Here is a 19,474-nt window from a genome sequence, read left to right on the forward strand (position 1 = left end):
TGACCAATCACAGAACGCGCAGGGACCCGGCGCTGTCCAATGGCGCAGCTCTTCCGGGTTCGGACGAGCCTGGGGGTGGAATGACGCTGTGAGGGCCGAGAGAAACATTCCCGGAGTTTGTTTACTGTCTCCTTCCCTGTCCCCTGGGGGTGACATCACGCCGCCGCGTAGTGCCACGCGTGACGTCACGCAGCCCCAGCAGAGCGCGGGTGGGTTTGAACCGCCGGGGAGGGTCTTGTGCAGGGACCCGCCACGACGTGGGCTGAGGCGGGGGCGGGGGGGGAAATGTGGCGGGTCCCCAGCCTGAGGGAGAGGCGGGTTCCTGGTATTGCTGAGGGAAAAGGGAATTTCTGGTTTCCTGAAAGAGAAGGAAGTTTGTCATTTTCCGGAGGGAAAAGGAAATTGGTGGTTTTCTTGAGGGAGGGGCTGGTTTCTGATTTTCTTGAGGGAAATGGAAATTTCAGCTTTTACTGAAGGAGATATCATTTTCTGAATTTCCTAAAGGAAGAGAGAATTTCTGGTTTTCCTGAAGGAGAGGCTGGTTTCTGGCTTTCCTGAGGGGAAAAAGAAATTACTCATTTTCCAGAGGAAAAAAGAAATTTCAGGTTTTCCCGAGGGAAGGGGGAATTTCTGGATTTCCTGAGGGAGCAACTGGTTTCTGGTTTTCCGAAGAGGAAAATGAATTTTCTAGTTTTCCTCAGGGGAAAGGGAATTTCTGTTTTTCCCAAGGGAGAGGCTGGTTTCTAGTTTTCCTGAGGGAAAATGAAATCTCTGTTTTTCCTGAGGGAGCAGCTAGGTCCTTGTTTTCCCAAGGGAAAAGGTAGTTTCTGATTTTCCTAAAGGGAAAGTTGTGATTTTCCTGAAGGAGTGGCCTGTTTCTGACAATTCCTGGTGGCAAAAGAAAATTGCTGGTTTTCTGGAGGAAGAGGCAGGTTTCTGGTTTTCCTGAGTGAAAAGGAATTGTCTATTTTTCCTGAGGGAAAAGGGAGTTTCTGTTTTTTCTGAGGAGGAGGCAGGTTTCTGGTTTTCCGGAGGGAGAGTCCTTTTCCTGGTTTTCCTAAGGGAAAAGAACTTTTTTTTTCCCCTCAGAAATGTCAGGTTTTCCAGAGGGAGAGGCTGGTTTCTGGTTTTTGCCACAGGAAAGTAAATTGCTTTTTTCTGGTGGGAAAAGCTTCTGTTTTTCCTAAGGGAAAAGGAAATTTCTGGTTTTCCTAAGGGGAAAGAGATTTTCTCTTTTTCCTGAGGGAGAGGCCAGTTTCTGGTATTCCTGAGGGAGCAGGAAATTTCTGTTTTTACTGAAGGAGAAGTAATTTTCTGGATTTCCTAAGGGAACAGGAAATTTCTGGCATTCCTGAGAGGTTGGTTTCTAATTTTCCTGAGTGAAAAGGAAATTTCTGGTTTTCTGGAGGGGAAAGAGAATGTCTGTTTTTCTGGAGGCAGAAGCCAGTTCTTAGTTTTCTTGAGGGAAAAGAAAATTTCTGGTTTTCCTGAGGGATAAGGGAGTTTCTGTTTTTCCTAAAGGATAGGCCAGTTTCTGGTTTTCTTGAGGGAAAAAGACATCTCTTGTTTTCCTGAGGGGAAAGGGAATTTCTGTTTTTCCTGAGGGAGAGGTCAGATCCTGGTTTTCCTAAGGGAAAGGAAATTTCTTGTTTTCTGGAGGGAGAGATCAGTGCCTAGTTTTCTCAAGGGAAAAGGAAATTTCTGGTTTTCCTGAGGGAGAGGCTGGTTCCTGGTTTTCCTGAGGGAAAAGGAAATTTCTGTTCTTCCTGAGAGAGGCTGGTTCCTGGATTTCCTATGGGGAGAGGAAGATTCTGGTTTTCCTGAAGGGGAGACTGGTTTCTGGTTTTCTGGAGAGAGGAGGAAATTTCTGGTTGCCCTGAGGGAGAGACTGGTTTGTAGGTTTGCTGAGAGAAAATGAATTTTCTGTTTTTCTGGAGGGAGAGGCCAGGTTCTGTTTTTCCTGAGGGAAGAGGTAATTTCTGTTTATCCTGACCCAGGGAGTAGCCATTGTATTCATGTTGTTTGAAGCCATAATCCTGATTTTTTTTTTTTTTTTGCTTCTTTCTACCAGATCTCTAGCCATGGCGGAGGGGGAGAGGCCAAGGCCGCTCCTCCGGCTGGTGCAGGAGGGACGGCTGGACCTCCTCCGGGACGAGCTGCGGCCGGACGACGCGCTGAGCCTGGCGGCGCAGAGCCAGCGCTACGGGCGCTCGGGGGACACGCTGCTGCACCACGCTGCCCGATATGGGCACCGTGACATCCTCACCTACCTGGTAGAGTCACTGGGGATGGATGTTGAGGTGTTCAATAGCGACTACAAAAGACCCCTCCACGAAGCGGCCTCCATGGGCCACGGGGAGTGTGTCTCCTACCTCCTGGAGAGAGGCGCGAGCGTAGATTGCTTGAAGAAGGCAGACTGGTAGGTCACTGGTTTGCTTTGCCATGGGGCAAACCTGAAAAGGGTTTGGATGCAGAAGTGGGAACGTGATTGCAGGAGCCGTCATTTAGAATCATGGAATCATAGAATGGTTTGGGTTGGAAGGGACCTTAAAGATCATCTAGTTCAACCCCCCTGCCCTGGGCAGGGACACCTTCCACTAGCCCAGGTTGCCCAAAGCCCCGTCCAACCTGGCCTTGAACCCTTCCAGGGAGGGGGCAGCCACAGCTTCTCTGGGCAACCTGTGCCAGGGCCTCACCACCCTCACAGGGAACAATTTCTTCCTTAGATCTCATCTAAGTCTCCCCTCTTTCAGTTTAAAACCGTTCCCCCTGGTCCTATCCCTCCCCCCTGATGACGAGTCCCTCCCCCCTTTCCTGTAGCCCCTTTCAGTCCTGGGAGGCCGCTCTAAGGTCTCCCCGGAGCCTTCTCTTCTCCAGCTGAACCCCCCAACTCTCTCAGCCTGTCCTCACAGGGGGGTGCTCCAGCCCCCCGAGCATCTTCGTGGCCTCCTCTGGCCCCGCTCGAGCAGGTCCGTGTCCTTCTGCTGTTGGTGCCCCCAGAGCTGGACCCAGCACTGCAGGGGGGTCTCATGAGAGCGGAGCAGAGAGGGGGAGAATCCCCCCCCTCGCCCTGCTGCCCACACTGCTCTGGATGCAGCCCAGCACACGGATGGCTTTCTGGGCTAAATTCCAGCCCTATCACTGATTTCCCCCTGTTTATCGTAGAAGTTGTAAATTACTTCTTCAGTAGCAGATCCAATTTAAAAGCTTTCATCCACAGCTATTCGTTCTTCCCTGCTCTGCTGTTTGATGGGAATCAATGATACTGATTCATATTTTTGTGTCCCAGTCCTCTGAAATAAGAAGATAAAAAGTAAGTTGTACTCCTGTTTCCCCCCAGCAAACAGAGCTTCTTAGGTCAGATTTGCTATTGATATAATAGCAACAGCCTCAAGAACTCAAGAAACAACTGTTTTCTTCAGGGCTTTTGTTTGTCTGCCACATGAGTAACACATAAGCAAATGATGAGGGAATGAGAATCAGGAATGAAAAATAAAGCCTAATCCACAAACAAGCAGCAGGCCTGATTAATGTCAAATTTTATTCTTGGAGAGGGAGATTTCTGTGTACCACCTTGCAAAAGAAAGCCCAGATTCTTCCCAGCTCACAAATTAAAGCTGGGGGAGGTTGTTTTGAAGCTGAACTAACAGAAATACAAAGGCAGCATCCCAGTCCTCCTAATTCGAGGCTGTGCCAGCGTGGTGCTGACATCAGGGGGAGCAGAGAGAGGCAGAGATCTCACGAGCTCTTTGCAGGCATGTGTGCGAGCCTGGTTTTGTGCGATAGGCCTGCAGTACCCTTCCATCCACGGATTAAAAATGGGGAGCTGCGTGCTTGCTAGTGCACGTCCCAGCCCTCGGACAAAGTCTCATTTGCATTGAAAATACACACTGATCTGGGCACTGTGTAGAAACGGAGCTGCAGGAAACATGGAGCTCCAGGCTCAGCTCTACCCCAGCAGATGCAGGTCTAATCTTTTCTTAAAAATCTCCATCACTGGAGATTTTATCTCCCTTCTCAGTACTCTCTTCCTGTCCTTATCTGTCCTTACAACTGGAGCATTTTATGCTTTTAAATATCAAAGGTTGTCCCCAAACATGTGAAACGGGACAAGCAGTGCTGTAAAATCTCACGGGTCCGTATGCAGCGCGTGGTGAGCCTCAGTCAAAGCATCCAAATCCAGGTGAGGTCATAAATTTAGCCTTGAGCTTGGAGAAGGTCTTCACCCTTAGCCAGCAAAGTTTCCTGCTACCTCAGAGTGGTTTTAGCACATCAATTTTCCTTCTGGCTAGCTCACCACAGCTGGCACTGAGCTACTGTGTTTTATTAGACAGGCCAGTTGGTGCTACAAACAACTTTAAATCCTGCTTCAAGCTCAGACATTAGAACAAAAGTCTCTCTGGTTATTCTGTTTGTCTCCTCTTTCTTTCAGGACTCCCCTAATGATGGCTTGCACTAGGAAAAACCTGGAGGTGATCAAAGCTCTCGTGGAGCATGGAGCCAACCCGCTGCTGAAGAATAAAGATGGCTGGAATTGCTTCCACATCGCGAGCCGGGAGGGCCATCCCCAGGTTCTCCGGTACCTGCTGGACGTGTCCCCAGGAAGCTGGGACACGGAGAGTGCGATAAAGAGAACGCCTCTGCACACAGCAGGTAAAAGAAGGTCCCGCTGCCACCAAACGGGTTGGAAGAGAAGAGCAGGCTGTGGCGGCAGCGGAGAACAGAAAGGGGCTGTTGTTTCAGTTCAGGTTTAGTTTGGAGAAGCAAAGTGTGACCTATTTTGATACGAAACCACAGGGAAAGAGTTATGGAAATGAAATGAAAAGAGGCTAGTGGTGGGCATTAGTGGGAGCTCACCTCTCAACTTCGGACTGCTAACGGTGCTTTGACACTCGGTTTTACTTGCTTTCAGATAAATAAACAGCAAGAATTAGGCTTAATATTTCTTAATGATGTGCCAAAGACTGAGCTTATGAGGTTGGAGAGTCCTCAGTTCCCACTTCACTGGATTTTCCCTGTACTGGGAGCATGTTTTTGTGGTACGTAACAGTTATTTTCTCTTGGGAGTGGTGCATCCATCCCAGGAGCTGACTTTGGCCTCCTTGGACGAGGGTGTTTGTCTCCACCTCTGCCTCCCTGTGACAGATATGTCCAAGCTCCCATGGCTCAGACCACGTTGCAATACACTTTTCCTTGCTGGCGTATAAAGCTGCGAATTGCACGTGGAAAATCTGCAAGGCTCCAAGCACATCCTGATGTTTTAAAAATCCTAAAAGTGGCAGAACTGCTGAGAGTCACCTTTTGGGATCTGCCTGTTGATGGACATTTTTACCAGTTTGGTTTTTAGCCTTGTCTTCAGTTTTTATAAGAGACATGTCTCTCAAAATGATACATTTTTGTCTGAATGCTTGGTGGGTTAGGTCATTATGGCAGATCTGAAGAGCTGTAGGGTCTCTAAGCATAACTTCCAGAAGAAGCATCACAGGTTTTGGTATTCTCTTGCTCTTAAGAAGGTAGTATCTAGTGGTGAGAAATCCAGAGTGCCTTTTTGCAAAGGACAGCGTCTGCTGGCAATACACAGGGGCTGTTGTTAGGGTTGGAGCCCACTGTCTCCGATTTCCCTTCTCTGCCCCTTTCATTGGTTTAAAAGGACATAGAAAGGGAGTGAACTGCTTTGAAGAACCACAGACGTCATCAGGCTTGGTGGGAAGCAGAAGGGCACAGTTAGCTGAATGGTGACCCAGAGGCAGTTTGGATTTGGTTTCTGGCTCTCTGACTTTTTCATCCTTGAGATGCAATGATTCATCTTGATTTATGAATGATTCACAAGGTGTGTCTCAAGTTAAATTTTCCAAGTCTTAATAAGTTGCATGGCCCAAAAATCCGTTAGTGCAGAATTAAGTTTGTCCTGCCACATGTCCTTGCTGCTTATAGAGTATCAGGTCTGGTTGCCCCCAGACCCATGCAAGCCAGGCAGTGCAGATAAAGCGTGGGCCTTCCCAGAGCTTAAATCCCCTTAACTCTGCTCTCCAGAGATTCAGTGAGAGTGGACGATGAAGAGAGAGTGTGTGACACCAAGTCAGGGTGCTGTCGTGGAGCAGGCTCGGGGCTGGAGGGTGGTGGTTGATGTGAATCCGAAACATTCCCCATCCCTGAGTGGGGATTAGGCTGAACGTCCCAGGGCTTGGCTGTGTCTCCGCAGGAGGGATGAGTGTGGGGAACCACCACTCAAAGCTGCGACTACCTAAACTTGTTTCCCAGATGGCTTGTATCAGCAGAAGTGTGGCCAGCACGGACAGGGAAGGGATCTTACCCCTGAACTCAGCACTGGTGAGGCCGCCCCTCGATGAGTGGGTTCAGTTTTGGGCCCCTCCCTCCAAAAAGGCCATTGAATGACTCGAGCGTGTCCAGAGAAGGGCAACGGAGCTGGTGCAGGGTCTAGAGCACAGGTGTGATGGGGAGCGGCTGAGGGAACAGGGGGGGTTTAGTCTGGAGAAGAGGAGGCTGAGGGGAGACCTCCTGGCCGTCTCCAACTCCCTGAAAGGAGGGTGCAGAGAGGGGGGATGAGTCTCTTGAGCCAAGGAACCAGCACCAGGCCAAGAGGGAATGGCCTCAAGCTGCGCCAGGGCAGGGTCAGACTGGCTCTTAGGAAGGATTTCTTTGCAGAAGGGGTTGTTGGGCGTTGGAGTGGGCTGCCCAGGGCAGGGGGGGAGTCCCCATCCCTGGAGGGGTTGAAGAGTCGGGTTGACCCAGTGCTGAGGGATCTGGTGGAGTTGGGAACGGTCAGGGTGAGGTTAATGCTTGGACTGGAGGATCTTCAAGGTCTTTTCCAACCAAGATGATTCTGTGAAATAATTTAAGAGGGATTGACTCTCCGGAAAGACCCGAGGTACTGTGAGGAGACCCCTTGCTGTGCTGTAATTAATCTGTTGGGTGTGTTGCTCCTTGGCTGTCATTTCTGTTAATTCTCCAGCCCTCAGTAGCCGCTGGTCCACCACCCTGTGCTCATCAGCAGTGACAGTCCCAGCCCAGGGGCATTGGCTGCGCCTTAGTCCTTGTGTTTGACCTGGGAATGAGAAATAGCTGATGAGTTGTTTGATGTTTCAGGCTGGGCAGCGAGGAGCAGGTTGCCTGAATGAGAAATGGCTAATCCTCATTTATTCACGCTTTCTCCTGTCCCTGCTCAATCCCAGGACTTGTGTTTCTGAGTCTGGGCTGGCAGACTTGGGCTTGCAGCCCCCTCTCAGCCCCCTTCCCGCAGCGGGGTGGGTGTTGGGTTGGGATCTGGGGGTTGAGGGTTTGGGGACAGGGTCAGGAGCAGGGTGAGGACTGTCATGAGGAAAAGGGGTGCTTTTGAACTTGAGCTTAAAGTCTCCTCCTGGCCTTGGAAAACTTGGGATATGGGGGTACAGATAGCGATGGTGGGATCCAGTGCCCGGTTCTCACTGCTTCATAGAGGTGTCTCCACCTCTGTGTCTCCTCCTATGTTTGACATTCACCGTGGCAAAGCCATCGAGCCATGATTTGGGTGGATTTCTGTTCATTTTACTGATCCAGGTTAGACCTTGGACCACACATGGGCAGAGCAGCAGCTGGTGCGGGAGCAACTGGGCAGTGGGAAGGGCTGGAGCTGCTTAAACCCCCTTTGCCCCCAGCATCATTTTAAGCCAGGACGATGCCAGCAGCTGCTGCTGGGTGGGTGCTGGTGCCAGCACCCCACGCACGCCACCATGTAGCCCACTTAGACACAGCTCCTGAGGCTCCTGAGCAGGGGCGAGAGGCCGGAGATGATGCTGGAGCTGCAGGGGGAAATCGTGTCCAGATGAACCGCTGTCTCAATGAGTTTACATCCCAAGGGTGTGGATATGAGCACATTAACCCGTGACCGGTCCAGCTGCCTTCCTGGCACAGTTATCCCTGGAGAGATGATGGGTAATTTTCTCCCTCGTGCAATTTTTTTTTTCGGGTTGATTCCTTAAGCTTTGCTGCTTCATATATCCGTAGCCTGAGGCAAGAGAGCGGGGGAGATGTAATTAGAGGAAGTGGAGTGCAACAGTGGATCCGAGCGCTGCAGCTTTCTTGTGTCTCTGTTGCTGTTAAAGGATGTAATCGTGTTGCTTGGGGTGTTTTTTCTTCACATAGCTTGTTTTTTTGTTGTTTTTTTTTTTTTAAAGCCTCCATTTCAAAAATCCTTTCCACAGTGTGGCTCTGCCTGTGTTTACATCAGGTCAGGTGAAGGGGTGATAAACGGGCAGCGAGCAGAAGCAAACGACCAAGATCTGGGAGGATGGGAACCCCTGGTTGGGCTTTTAAAGAGCATCTATTGTGCAGCTGCGTCTGAAGGTTATTGCTGGTAACACACATTTGTCAGGGGTTGTTCTTCCATCGCACAGAGTAAATAGCCTGGTGTAGCAGCTCCGGGCTTTGTTTGATTTTTTTTTTTCTTTAACGTATTTAATTTGTTGTGCAAAATGACCTGCAAAAAAACAAAGCCAGGTCAAGGCTGTCCTTACGTTGCTGTAATACGATGTGGTTTAAAAAAATAAAGAGAGAATATTTCAGTGCACAATGTCCAGATCCTCCCCCACTGTTGTTGTTTTTCCTCTGAGATGCTGTCTGGGTGAGGATGCTTCATTAGGATGATGAGATGGGAGTGATGGGTAGTTCAAGTGGCTGAAGAGGGGTGGAAATGCCATCCAACTATTCACCAGCTCCCTGCTTTGTGTTGCTTTTGCTTCTCACAGATTTCACTTCAGGGATTAACAAATACTTGCAAAAAAAAATCTTTGTGTCAGCTTAATTGCATGTACACTCTCACACATGTAGTCTGCAGGTAGAGGCATACGGTGCCTTATATGTATGCCTTTTCCCTGTTTTATCTGGTGTTTTCCTATAGGATCAGGGGAAGGGAAGGCTTGAGATATGGAGACAATGTTTTAATTACCAAAAAAATAAAAAGCTTTGAATTTAAAGCCTCTTGGAACCCCTTCCCTCCTCATGAATAAGCCAAAAGGGTCAGAAACCTGATTGTGTTTCACTGTAGGCGAATGATGGCATGAAAACATGAATTAACTGTGGTTTTTCTCTCTCTCTCGTAGCAATGCACGGCTGTTTTGATGCTGTGGAGCTGCTCCTGGAGCGGTAAGCAGGCTTCCTCCACGCTCTCCCCCGCCTCGCGTTCACTGCCCGGACACAAAAGGGTGTTTATGCCGTTCGGGAAGCCCGGTTGCACAGCTGCCCTGCATTCGATCCTGAAGCTGTCTCGGTTTCCTCCGGGTTTTTTTACAGCTGGTTTAGGGGCCTTGGAGACAAGGACGCTCTCCGGATGGGCTCCGACTTTGCTATGACATAAACCCCAGTTATATAACTCCGCTCTTTTTCTGTGCTGATTCATTCCCCAATGTGTCCGAGGCCTACGTTAACAACAAAACAGTTTTCTGACAGCTTGGGTGCAGCTCCTCTAGGCTGGACTTAGCCTCCAGGCTTTATTTTCAGGCTGTGCTCCTGGGAGATGGCTGTGAAGTGGCTTTAAATCAGTGTGTGCCCAGTCATCCTGACCCTGTTACCTTCCTAACCAGTACTGGAGCACCTTTCCCTGGGCATCGCAGCTGCTGCTAGCCGCAGCCCCTGTTAGCCAACTCATCCCAGCCCTGTTAATTCCTGTCCATGCTTGGCCTAGCATAAACAGAGCCCTGAGATTTGAGCCAGGCTTTCAATTTTAATTTGGTCTTCTCTGTTTCAGGGGAGCTTTAACCTGGGGGAGACCTGTGGGCTTTGATTCTGTATGTGGTGTTGTTACATGAGGATGTGGTTTTCCCCTCTGCCAGCGCAAGGCCTGTGCACACCTTACCCCTTCCAGAGATCCTCTGGTTGGGCTACAAGGGAAAGAAATATAAATGATGTGTAGACCCTTGGCTTTTGTGCAGCTGAGCAAGCTGCACCGGCTGAGTACCAGATCTCTGACCCCAAAAGCCCCCACAGACCATACCCCAGGCCAGAACACACCAAAAGAGGTTTATGTGTGGTCTGTGGACAGGCTTTATATGTGCCATTTCCGATCCCGTGATAGTTTCCTGCCCTACCAGTACAAAGCAGGTAGTGCCATAAGGATTTTCAGAGCCACCAACAACTCTGTCCTGGCTTTTGTCTTCTCTTCCAGGTGCCAGTACAAGCCCGACAGCAGAGACAAATGTGGAGTCACTCCCTTTATGGATGCTATCCAAAACGGGCATGTCAACATTGCCCGGCTGCTCTTGGAAAAACACCAGGTAGGTGCCAAAAACCTCACCTCCCTCCTCCAGGACCTGACTGAGAACTGCCAGGGCAGGTAAGCCACGTGTTCTCCGTAACCATATGGTAAAGAAGCAAATTCCCAAATTGTAAAGAAGTGAATTGTGGAAGAAGGCAAATTCCCCCTGGAGATGAGCAAGATTTTGCCAGGGAAGGCCACCAGGACGCGGCTCCTGGTGAAGATATCACCCTAGGGTGGGGATACGTCCCCGTAGCTGGTGAAGGGGGATGGGGACACAAGGCAGTGGCAGGAGGGGACGGGACTTGCCCAGCGCTGCAGGGGCAGCTGTGCCAAAGCCAGGACCAGCACTGGGGAGTGCCAGGGCTCAGCATGGAGGGTGGCTGTGCTGTGCTGGCAGCAGCTCATCTCTGCCCTCCCTCTCTCGTGGCAGCTGCTGCTTCCGTGTTATCTCCCAGTAATCTCCAATTTCCTCCCAACATACACGGTGTAACAGGAATGTCATTAGAGCCAATTGTGGGTAGCAGGAACTAGACCACTGCATTATTTATTGACTGCTGAATTGATGTGAGGTGGTTGGAGCCCACCTAATGGCTGATTCTCAGGGAGGTGGGGTTGTGTCTCCCTTCTCACCTATTTTGCCCTCGTTTTGCCTCTCCCCTCCGCCAGCTCCGGTGTTCATTGGTCACCGTGCCAAAGTGCTGCACCTCGCTGGTCTGGCAGAAAGCTCGTGTGGCAAAACTCAGTGAATGGGTTTGTTCCACGCTGGCAGGTTGAGTTGGCCAGCTGAGCCACCAGCGTGGCACAGAGTGGGCCAGGGAACGTGGTATCACACTTTTCCAGATCACAAACTTTGGATTTAATCAGCTGTAACACGTAGCCTCAGCCAGCAGAGATGGTTTGATGCCCAGGTTGTGTTCGTGTACGTAGATACTTGTTGACTTCAGGAGACGTTCGTGTGCTTGGCTTTGCTCATCTGGCCCTTACAGGATAAAATATTTGTGAAGTTTGCTTACGTTTGTAGTCTCACATTTCAGGCAATGAAGATGGAATAGTTGATTTAATTTCCTCGTTGTGGTGCTTTGGCTTATTGCCACGAAGCAGCACTGGAAACACTAATGGCAGTGTTGCTACCTTCTAGGTTTTTTAAAACCATGAGTCAGGCCCACTAGATTTCAAGAGGCTGGATTATATCCTTTAAGATGAGTGCATTGTGTATTACTTCCGTTACCCTTCTTGATTTTATGTCTTTGCGGTTCATTCAGACTCACAGAAGAGATCTCATGAGGTCATCCACCCATCTCCCTCCCTCTACCTTCATCCAAGTTCTTCTCCACCAGCGCAGAGGTTGGAGATGGGGTTTTTCCTGCTGCTTTAAAGAGTTGAAACCCATCATATGTGCTTCAACTGAAGAGAGAGAGGGCTTGGTGGTTTTTGGCACTAGTTTTACTTATCACTTGAAAAACTCAGCAGAGAGCTGGCTCTGGTTTGCGAGTTACGGTGCTACCAACTGCACCAGTCCTGCTGCTGACATCATTGCCATCACCATGGCTGTGGCAAGCAGACATCATTCTGCTTTGGACTGGTGATTATCCTCGAAGGTTTGGCCAGGCTGTTCATTGCTTTCCCTTTCCCTCCTTTCTCATTCCAGGCCTGTCCTTCAGCTGTGGACGCTCTGGGCGCTCAATCTCTGCACCGGGCAGCCGTTACGGCCCAGGATGAATCCATCCAGTTCCTCGTCTCCGAGCTGGGTGTCGATGTCAACGAGAGAGTGACGGCCCTCCAACTCACAGCACTGCACTACGCAGCCAAGGTTTGTTCCTGTTCCCAGGCTTCCTCTCTCCAAAGTCTTTGCCAGTTGGTGTGCTGCAGGCTGACATCTAAAACAGGCTGTTTTCAAGGGAGGATTTACATTCCCAGCTCATCCTCTGTCGCTGCTCCTGGCCAGTCCATACCCTGTTTAATGGTTTTTAGGCCCTCATTAAGTATGTCCAGCTCTCTGCAGATGGTGGTATCTGAGTTGCTCTGTTCACCACCCTCCTGCCCACGCCACTGACTGTGCTGCGGCTTAGTAAACCCTCCTGCCTGGCATGTGGCTGAGTGGGATCGTGCAGGAGCAGAGGCGGGTGACAATAGGGCCCAGCTCCTTTGCCACATGTCCACTTGGCCGTGCTGTGGACAGGGCTTGACCCACACTTCTGGTGAGCATTACTCTTCCAGCCCATTGCTTTTGGACCAAAGTGCAATACCTGAAGGGAGTCCACCCTGCTAATTACTGGGAGCTGTCGGTACCAGTAGTTCATGAGCTGTGACAGTTCTTCACCAGCGTCTTCTCCCTCGCTGGGCAGAGGAGACATGGATGAAATCCTGCTCAGATTTCTTCCTTTGTCTTTCTTCAGCCCTGGTGGCTTGGCTCCCAGCGGGTCAGTAGCCAGTCTCCATGTTGGCAGCTTGCTGGACAGAAGATGGCTGATGCGCTGTGAAACAGCAACAGTTTGTCCCAGTAGGCTGGATTCTGGCCTGCCCATGGCCAGACGTGAGAGAGAGGAGAGGTGGGAAGGCGGAGGGAGCTCCCGGGTGCTTATCTATGTCCTTCGCACAGGAGTTGTTTTGAATTCCAGGCAGTGAGAGTCGTTTTGAGCTTTCTCCTCCTCCCATCTCACGCCTGTGCGGTTGGGCTGTGGGTCCTGCAACGCTCCCTGCGAGCACAGAGCAGATCCCAAAAGCCTCATGGCTGACTAGGATCCCTCCTGCTGCCTCCCTTCTGCTTGGTGCTGGCGCACCACAGTGTGCAGCATGCTGGCAGTCAGTGGCAAGAGAAGGTCCCTGCTCAGATCCCTGCTTGTTAAACCTTGTGAGCTTTAACATGCAGCTCTCAGAGCCCAGTCTAGACTTGTAGTGGGAACGAAACAGCATCCCAGCGCCCCGCTCCCTACAAAAGCATCAATGACACTTACTGGGAGTGCTGGCAACAGTATTCTCCTCCAGCAGGACCCAGCCGTGGCATTTGCTGGCTCCCACAAAGGAGGCTTTTCTCCCAGCTTCCCTTCCTCATGCTCTGAGAAACCATGTTGAAAGCCCTTTTGGTTGCCAAGGGTACGTTTAACAGCAAGGCTATTGGGGAATATAATGTGCCTTGGAGAAGATCCCAGCTCTGTCTTGGCGAGCGGCTGATTGGGGAACGATTTGATGGGTTTCTCTTCCTTCCCGAGGCTCAGTGTCACTTTATATTTACAGCATCATTTGTTTGGCTGGTGGGTTGGTTTTTTTCTTCTTTTCTTATTACTTTGCATTTATAAATACATGAAAATCAAATTACGCTTTCAAATCAATTTGCTGCCAAGGCTGTGGCAGCTAAAGCAGCTCCTGGCTTGCTGTCTTTGCCACTGAGAGGGGGTGTTCATGCAACAGGGAAATGGGAGTCTTGAGCAGGGGGGAAGATGCTACCGAGTCGTACGATAATGGGGGGAAAGGAGTGGGTGGTGGGGATAAAAATAAGAGCCTTCCATTCTCATGCGGCACGACAAAGACTAATTCATTGCACTGAAAAAGTAATTACGAAATCAGGCGTGTTATTTAGGGAGAGAGGATTTATTTACAGAGAAGCTTGTGCAGAGAAGAGGGGTGTGGGGGCTGTATTGCATTTTCCCCTGTGGTGTTTAAAATTGGCTACCAGCAGAGGAAAGATAGAGGCTGCTGTGGGTCGTGACGGTGTGGAAGCGTGGTCTGCGTCTCCTCGCAGGGCGTTACAAATACTGGGAGTGATCCTTTAGGAAATGCTGCAGGCAGATGCGCGATAGTCCCCATCAGCAACAGGTTCTGCTCTCGGAGCTGAAATACACCTCAGGAAGAGCAATTCTAGATCCCTGTGGTACTTGGAGTGGATTTACGGGGTGGGAAAACACACGGTGTTTTGCTGACATTTAGTCCTTTTAACAAACAGCCAGCTGCCAATTACGAAAGGAAAGTCAGGGATCCTACAGCTCTGTGACCAGCTGAAGTTAAAAGCAATTTAATTGAGTTACTTGATTGAAGGTGAGGACTGGAGAGGCAAAGGCAAGATTGGTTGACAAATTAGTACACTAATTTGCAATTAAGGAACATCTTTAGGTTGTGTCACCCGGTTGCCAGAGGTCGTTTGGTATTAACTCCGCCGCAGCCACCGGTAAAGGCAAAGCCGCTGCTCGGAGCTGATCTTCCAAATTCCTCACGCCTCAAGGTCCTGGCTGGGCAAGGTGGATCTATTGACCATGATTAGGAAGATCCTGTGGGATCTACAGCTGTCAAAAAGCAGCTCCACCTGCCTGGATCTGGACTGGGTTATCTTATCACACCTTCCCTGCTGAGGCACCACTCTGTCTTTTGTACTACCACCACCAGAGCCAGCTCTGTGCTGTTGCTTGATTTTTAAGCACTATTGGTCCTAATTGAACACTTTTGATTTTAAACCATTGTGTTAAATGTTTGCAGAGAGAATTATGCTCCTGGGATGCCTCTTGCTGCTTTTTCAGCCTCTGGGTCGAAATTGTTGCCAGGGAAATGCAAGGTGTGCAGACACGCTGACCCAGGGCCAAGCTTCAACTCCCCTCACAGGCTGGAGAAGGTGCCTGGTGGCATCTCTCTGGCCAATTCCTGTGGGCTGACGGACCCGATCTGCACTGCCACAGACAGCCAACCCTTATTTCTAGCCCCTGTAAGGTCCTCTGGAGCCTGAAGGAGCTCCTGGTAGCCCCAGATTTGACTGTGAAAGAGCGAATTCGCATCTGTGCCCTTCCAGGTGTTGTATGCAGTCAGGGACAGATTGCTTGCGGCCTCCTTTCTTTTCAGGCCTGTGTTATTTCTGCTAAATGCAAAGGGGAGAAATTGAGTGGAGCTGGTTGTGAATAAATAATCCTGTGCTCACTGCTACAGGAAGGAAACACGGGCACCATCCAGACACTGCTGTCCCTCGGTGCTGATGTCCACGCGAAGGATGGGAAGAAGCGTTCCGGTAAGACTGCCGAGCGATTTGTTCACCCTCTCTATGACAGTGAGAATGTGCTTTAGGAACAGGAGCCCAGCCTCCGAAGCAGCCCGTGCTGCGTCTGCTCAGTGGAGCGTGCAAGGAGATGCCAGATGCACGTATGCAAAAGGCTCTTGGAGCAGCATGACATGTGAAGCCTGTTTTTTTTTTTTGGGTGGTTTTTTTTTTTTTTTTAGCTTTCATTCACTGTGTCTCTTCCTGCTGGACTTTCTGATGTCTAATGGCGTGGTTGAGCCTGCGCTGGGGCTTTTCTCTTGGGGGAAGAACAGAGATGCTAATTGGTGTTTCTCTTTACCCAGCTGCTTGTTTTGAATGAGACTTTCAGGAGCGTACTGTCTTTGATACGGCTGCCTCGCCATCAAATTTGGTTGAAATTAGGCAGTTTGAAACGGTTAGGGTAGGCAGACAAACACAACGATTGCACAAGCTCTTAAGCCTCAATTCCATAGCAAACCACCTAGGAATGGCTTATGAGCAAATAATAACAGAGAGCTTGAACGTAAATAGAGTTGCTATAGTAATGCCAGTGAGTTGGCATTCCCAGCATGAGAGTCTGAGGCATCTCTTGCACCACCATCTCTCTCTCTCAAAAAAAAAAGTATATATAAATGGTTTCAGCCATTGCCAAAATTGGCAACTTACCCAGTCTTTGGGTTTGCTTAATAACACGCTTCAGTGACGAGCATCTCTCTCTCTCTCTCCACCCCCTCAGTGAGTAAAGTTGAGCTTTGCAGAACTCGTCCAACCCTGGGACATTTGTGGTGGCTCCTCGCGCCCGTCAGCTGCGTTGTGTTAGTGTCACTGCGTCCTGGGGAGCTTCTCACCCACATTCTGCTCCTGCAAAGTGTCCTGCATGGATTATCCCTGGGGATCAGGATGCTCCATGGTTAACATCAGCCTGCAGCAGGAGCTAACGACCCTCAGTGTAGAAGATACTCACCCCTGTGCAGGATTAGGCCAGGATAAGGTGGCTGGCTCGCCCTGCTACACAAGCCAAGTGTAACAGGACTGCCTAAGTGTGCTGGAGCCATGCTGGATCGGCGTGCTGGCTGTCAGAGGGGTCTGTGGGATGAACTGGGGCTTGGGTTGGAGTATTGCAGCCGCCTCCTGTGGGATGCTCCTTGCTGCATGCAGTGCACGGAAACTTCTCTCATTTACTCCGACCCTGGCGTGAGCTGGCAGGGAGCCCCAGCCCAGAAAGGACCCCGCTGACATCCAGAGTAGTTTCAAGCCCCTCTTGGGCACATCACTATTAAATTGACCTCAAACACAGAGCGATAAGAAGCCTGGAGGCCTTCTGCTCTGTCCCACAGCCTCCCCCTCCTGCCGTGGGCACGCTCTGCTCACAACTCAGTCAAAACAAAATCACAGAATCATCAGGGTTGGAAAAGCCCTTGAAGATCATCCAGTCCAACCATGAACCTCACCCTGACCGTTCCCAACTCCACCAGATCCCTCAGCGCTGGGTCAACCTGACTCTTCAACCCCTCCAGGGATGGGGACTCCCCCCCTGCCCTGGGCAGCCCATTCCAATGCCCAACAACCCCTTCTGCAAAGAAATAATTCCTAAGAGCCAGTCTGACCCTGCCCTGGCGCAGCTTGAGGCCATTCCCTCTTGGCCTGGCTCTGGTTCCTTGGCTCAAGAGACTCCTCCCCCCTCTCTGCACCCTCCTTTCAGGGAGTTGCAGAGGGCCATGAGGTCTCCCCTCAGCCTCCTCTTCTCCACACTAAACCCCCCCAGTTCCCTCAGCCGCTCCCCATCACACCTGTGCTCCAGACCCTGCACCAGCTCTGTTGCCCTTCTCTGGACACGCTCGAGTCATTCAATGGCCTTTTTGGAGTGAGGGGCCCAAAACTGAACCCACTCATCGAGGGGCGGCCTCACCAGTGCCAAGTCCAGGGGTAAGATCCCTTCCCTGTCCCTGCTGACCACACTATTGCTGATACAAGCCAGGATACCATTGGCCTTCTTGGCCACCTGGGCACACTGCTGGCTCATGTTCAGCCGGCTAGCAATCAAAACAACCCAAATTGTCTTAAATACTCCAAAACCTCGTTAGCTTTGGCTCAACCAGGTTAATCCTGCTTGATGGATTGGAGGGACTAGTAATCTGTGAGGGGGACACAGGGGTAATAGCTGGGGTAAACCAGGCTGACAGCTCTCCTACCAGCATGGCTGGGTTTGGAAGAGGACACATTCCCTGCTTGTGCAGGTTTAGTCATCCCGTTGCTGCTGTGGACATGCCCGGTGGCGGCAGCTTGAGCCCTGCTGTGCCATCCCACGGCTGCTTGGCTGCATGTTGCCACTGGGAAAAGTCATCCTTCACCCTGGCTGCGTTTCCTTTGCTGAGAATCCAATGTTTGCCTCTGAGGCCAAACCCTCCAGGCAGTCTCAGCTCCTGTCTCGACATCTTGTCTCCCCCACAGCCCTGCATGCAGCGTGTGCTGGGCAGCAGGCGGAGGCTGCACGGATCCTGCTCCACGCTGGGCTGCAGGACGCCCCGGATGGCACAGGCACGCTGGCACAGCAGCTCGCAAGGAAGCCAGACGTCCTCCGGGTTTTCCAGGAAACGAATGTCAGCGCGTGAGACCAACTGGGAAAAAAGAGAAGCATGGTACGTTAGTTATCGCTTAATAACTATTCAGATTTAGGTGAACACCTGTTTAAAACGATCGGATTTTTGCCCAAGGATTGAGCAGAGAAACCAAGCTTGACACTTGGGAAGTACATTTGGGAGAAAACTTATTTTTAAATAGGTTTATCTCAAAAAGATAATGGATGTAATGGTCTGGGCTGTCACGTTCCTGTACTGACCCCATCGTTGTAAATTTATGGCTGTTCTTCTTTCACTTCCAAATTTCAGGGCTGAACTTCATCTCTTCTTCTGCAGCACCCAGCACATCCAAACAGCTGAGGCCACGGCTCCCTGAAGCATAACCATCCAAGGAAAGTGCCCGTGGGCCACTGCTCGATGACCTCTGGTGACTGTGTGGCTGGAACTGGCTGGAGCCTGCCCAGCTCTTTGCTGGGATGTTTCCATACAGTGGATATCCTCAAGGAGAAGATACACCTGGATCGTTGAGTTTTATAGCCCTTAATGGACCTGCTCTCCACAGATCTCTTAAGTTGCTTTAAGTGGCCACCTCCTTGGGTAGCCCCTGAGAGAAGCCGAGTGCGGTGCGGTGTGAGTGAGCCCTTGGTGACTCTTCCTTCATCAGGTTTCAGCTGCAGAGGACAAGTGTAGGGAGTCTTCAAGCTGCATCAACCTCTTACGTCCTTTTTGTGGCCCTGGCCTGATCCCAAAGCCCTCTGAAATCAATAGTAAGACCTCAACCTTGCAATGGCATCATGGGTCTTTGGATCAGACTGAAAAAGAGGTATTTGTTATTCCAGACAGTCTTGCTTGGCACTTCTCACCACTGATGAACTTTATAAAACAAAAAAATCTGCTTTTTGAAGTGTATAGGGAAATGGCTTAATATTTCATGTAGTCAGTAAGTCTCTAACAGCCCAGAATACACATAAAGGTAAGAGCTGCTGTAGCTGTTTGGTTTATTTGTCTGTGTCTGGAATTAGAAATATGGTTTTGCATAGAAACACGGCACTCCCCTCTCTATATGTAATGTCAAGACGTAAAAAACAATGGGATTCTGCGGCTCTGGCGATAGCAGATGCTAAAATCAGACACGTCTATAACTGAGCAAGCAAACAAGTTTTGCTCAGCCCCAGCTGTGGTGCTCACGGCGTGGTTTGGTGCCCGACCCACCCACGTGCTCCCGGGTGGGTTTAAGACGATGCTGAGCTTCTGTTTGAGTGAGAAATTCCCCCCGCTGTGGTCCCTGGAGCAGAATTTGCCGTGATGATCCTAAGCCAGAGCGACGACGGTGCCACGCTCCTCTCGAGTTCAACAGCCTTTAGAGCAGGGTTAGGGCCTCCTCCCCTCTGCCAGCTCGCGTTGCGTGAGGAGAGGCAGCGCGCTTATAAAAATAATTTGGGGGGGTTCAAGAGGGGGCTGTAAGCCGGCAAGATGGGGAGAAGCAGAACTCAGTAGCATCTTAAAACTCTTCCAAACATGCCTGCAAAGACCTGCTTTTTGCCGGTCTTACCCTGTCTTGTTTCTCCATCTGTGAAGGAGATTCTTCTCCATGAGGGAGGAAAAATGAATTAATGCTGGAAGCTGCTAACGGTGCAGGGTGGTGGG

General features: G+C 50.5%; 2 protein-coding genes across 4 annotated transcripts in view; one reads left to right on the forward strand and one right to left on the reverse strand.

Moving 5' to 3' along the window:
- The window catches only part of FBH1 (F-box DNA helicase 1), a 32,690-nt gene extending 32,585 nt beyond the window's left edge, over positions 1 to 105 (reverse strand). The window contains exon 1 of the mRNA XM_074869648.1: positions 5 to 105. The gene's annotated coding sequence lies outside the window, so the exon portion shown is untranslated. The remainder of the gene's footprint in view (positions 1 to 4) is intronic.
- On the forward strand, positions 102 to 18,815 carry ANKRD16 (ankyrin repeat domain 16). 3 transcript variants are annotated; one of them, XM_074869654.1, is made up of 9 exons: positions 102 to 209; positions 2,072 to 2,419; positions 4,433 to 4,653; positions 9,099 to 9,141; positions 10,160 to 10,268; positions 11,901 to 12,062; positions 15,161 to 15,239; positions 17,700 to 17,887; positions 18,137 to 18,815. In XM_074869654.1, exons 2-8 carry the CDS (start codon positions 2,082 to 2,084, stop codon positions 17,858 to 17,860), a joined length of 1,113 nt encoding a protein of 370 aa, XP_074725755.1. In that variant the 5' UTR covers positions 102 to 209; positions 2,072 to 2,081; the 3' UTR covers positions 17,861 to 17,887; positions 18,137 to 18,815. The 3 variants fall into 3 exon arrangements, with proteins under 3 accessions (XP_074725755.1, XP_074725756.1, XP_074725754.1); XM_074869655.1 differs by lacking the exon at positions 102 to 209 and adding an exon at positions 1,381 to 1,972; XM_074869653.1 differs by lacking the exon at positions 102 to 209 and having other exon boundaries at positions 2,018 to 2,419; positions 18,164 to 18,815.
- The last annotated feature ends 659 nt before the right edge of the window (positions 18,816 to 19,474 follow it).

The sequence above is a fragment of the Strix uralensis genome, chromosome 5 (genome assembly GCF_047716275.1).
Source record: "Strix uralensis isolate ZFMK-TIS-50842 chromosome 5, bStrUra1, whole genome shotgun sequence".
NCBI lineage: Eukaryota > Metazoa > Chordata > Aves > Strigiformes > Strigidae > Strix > Strix uralensis.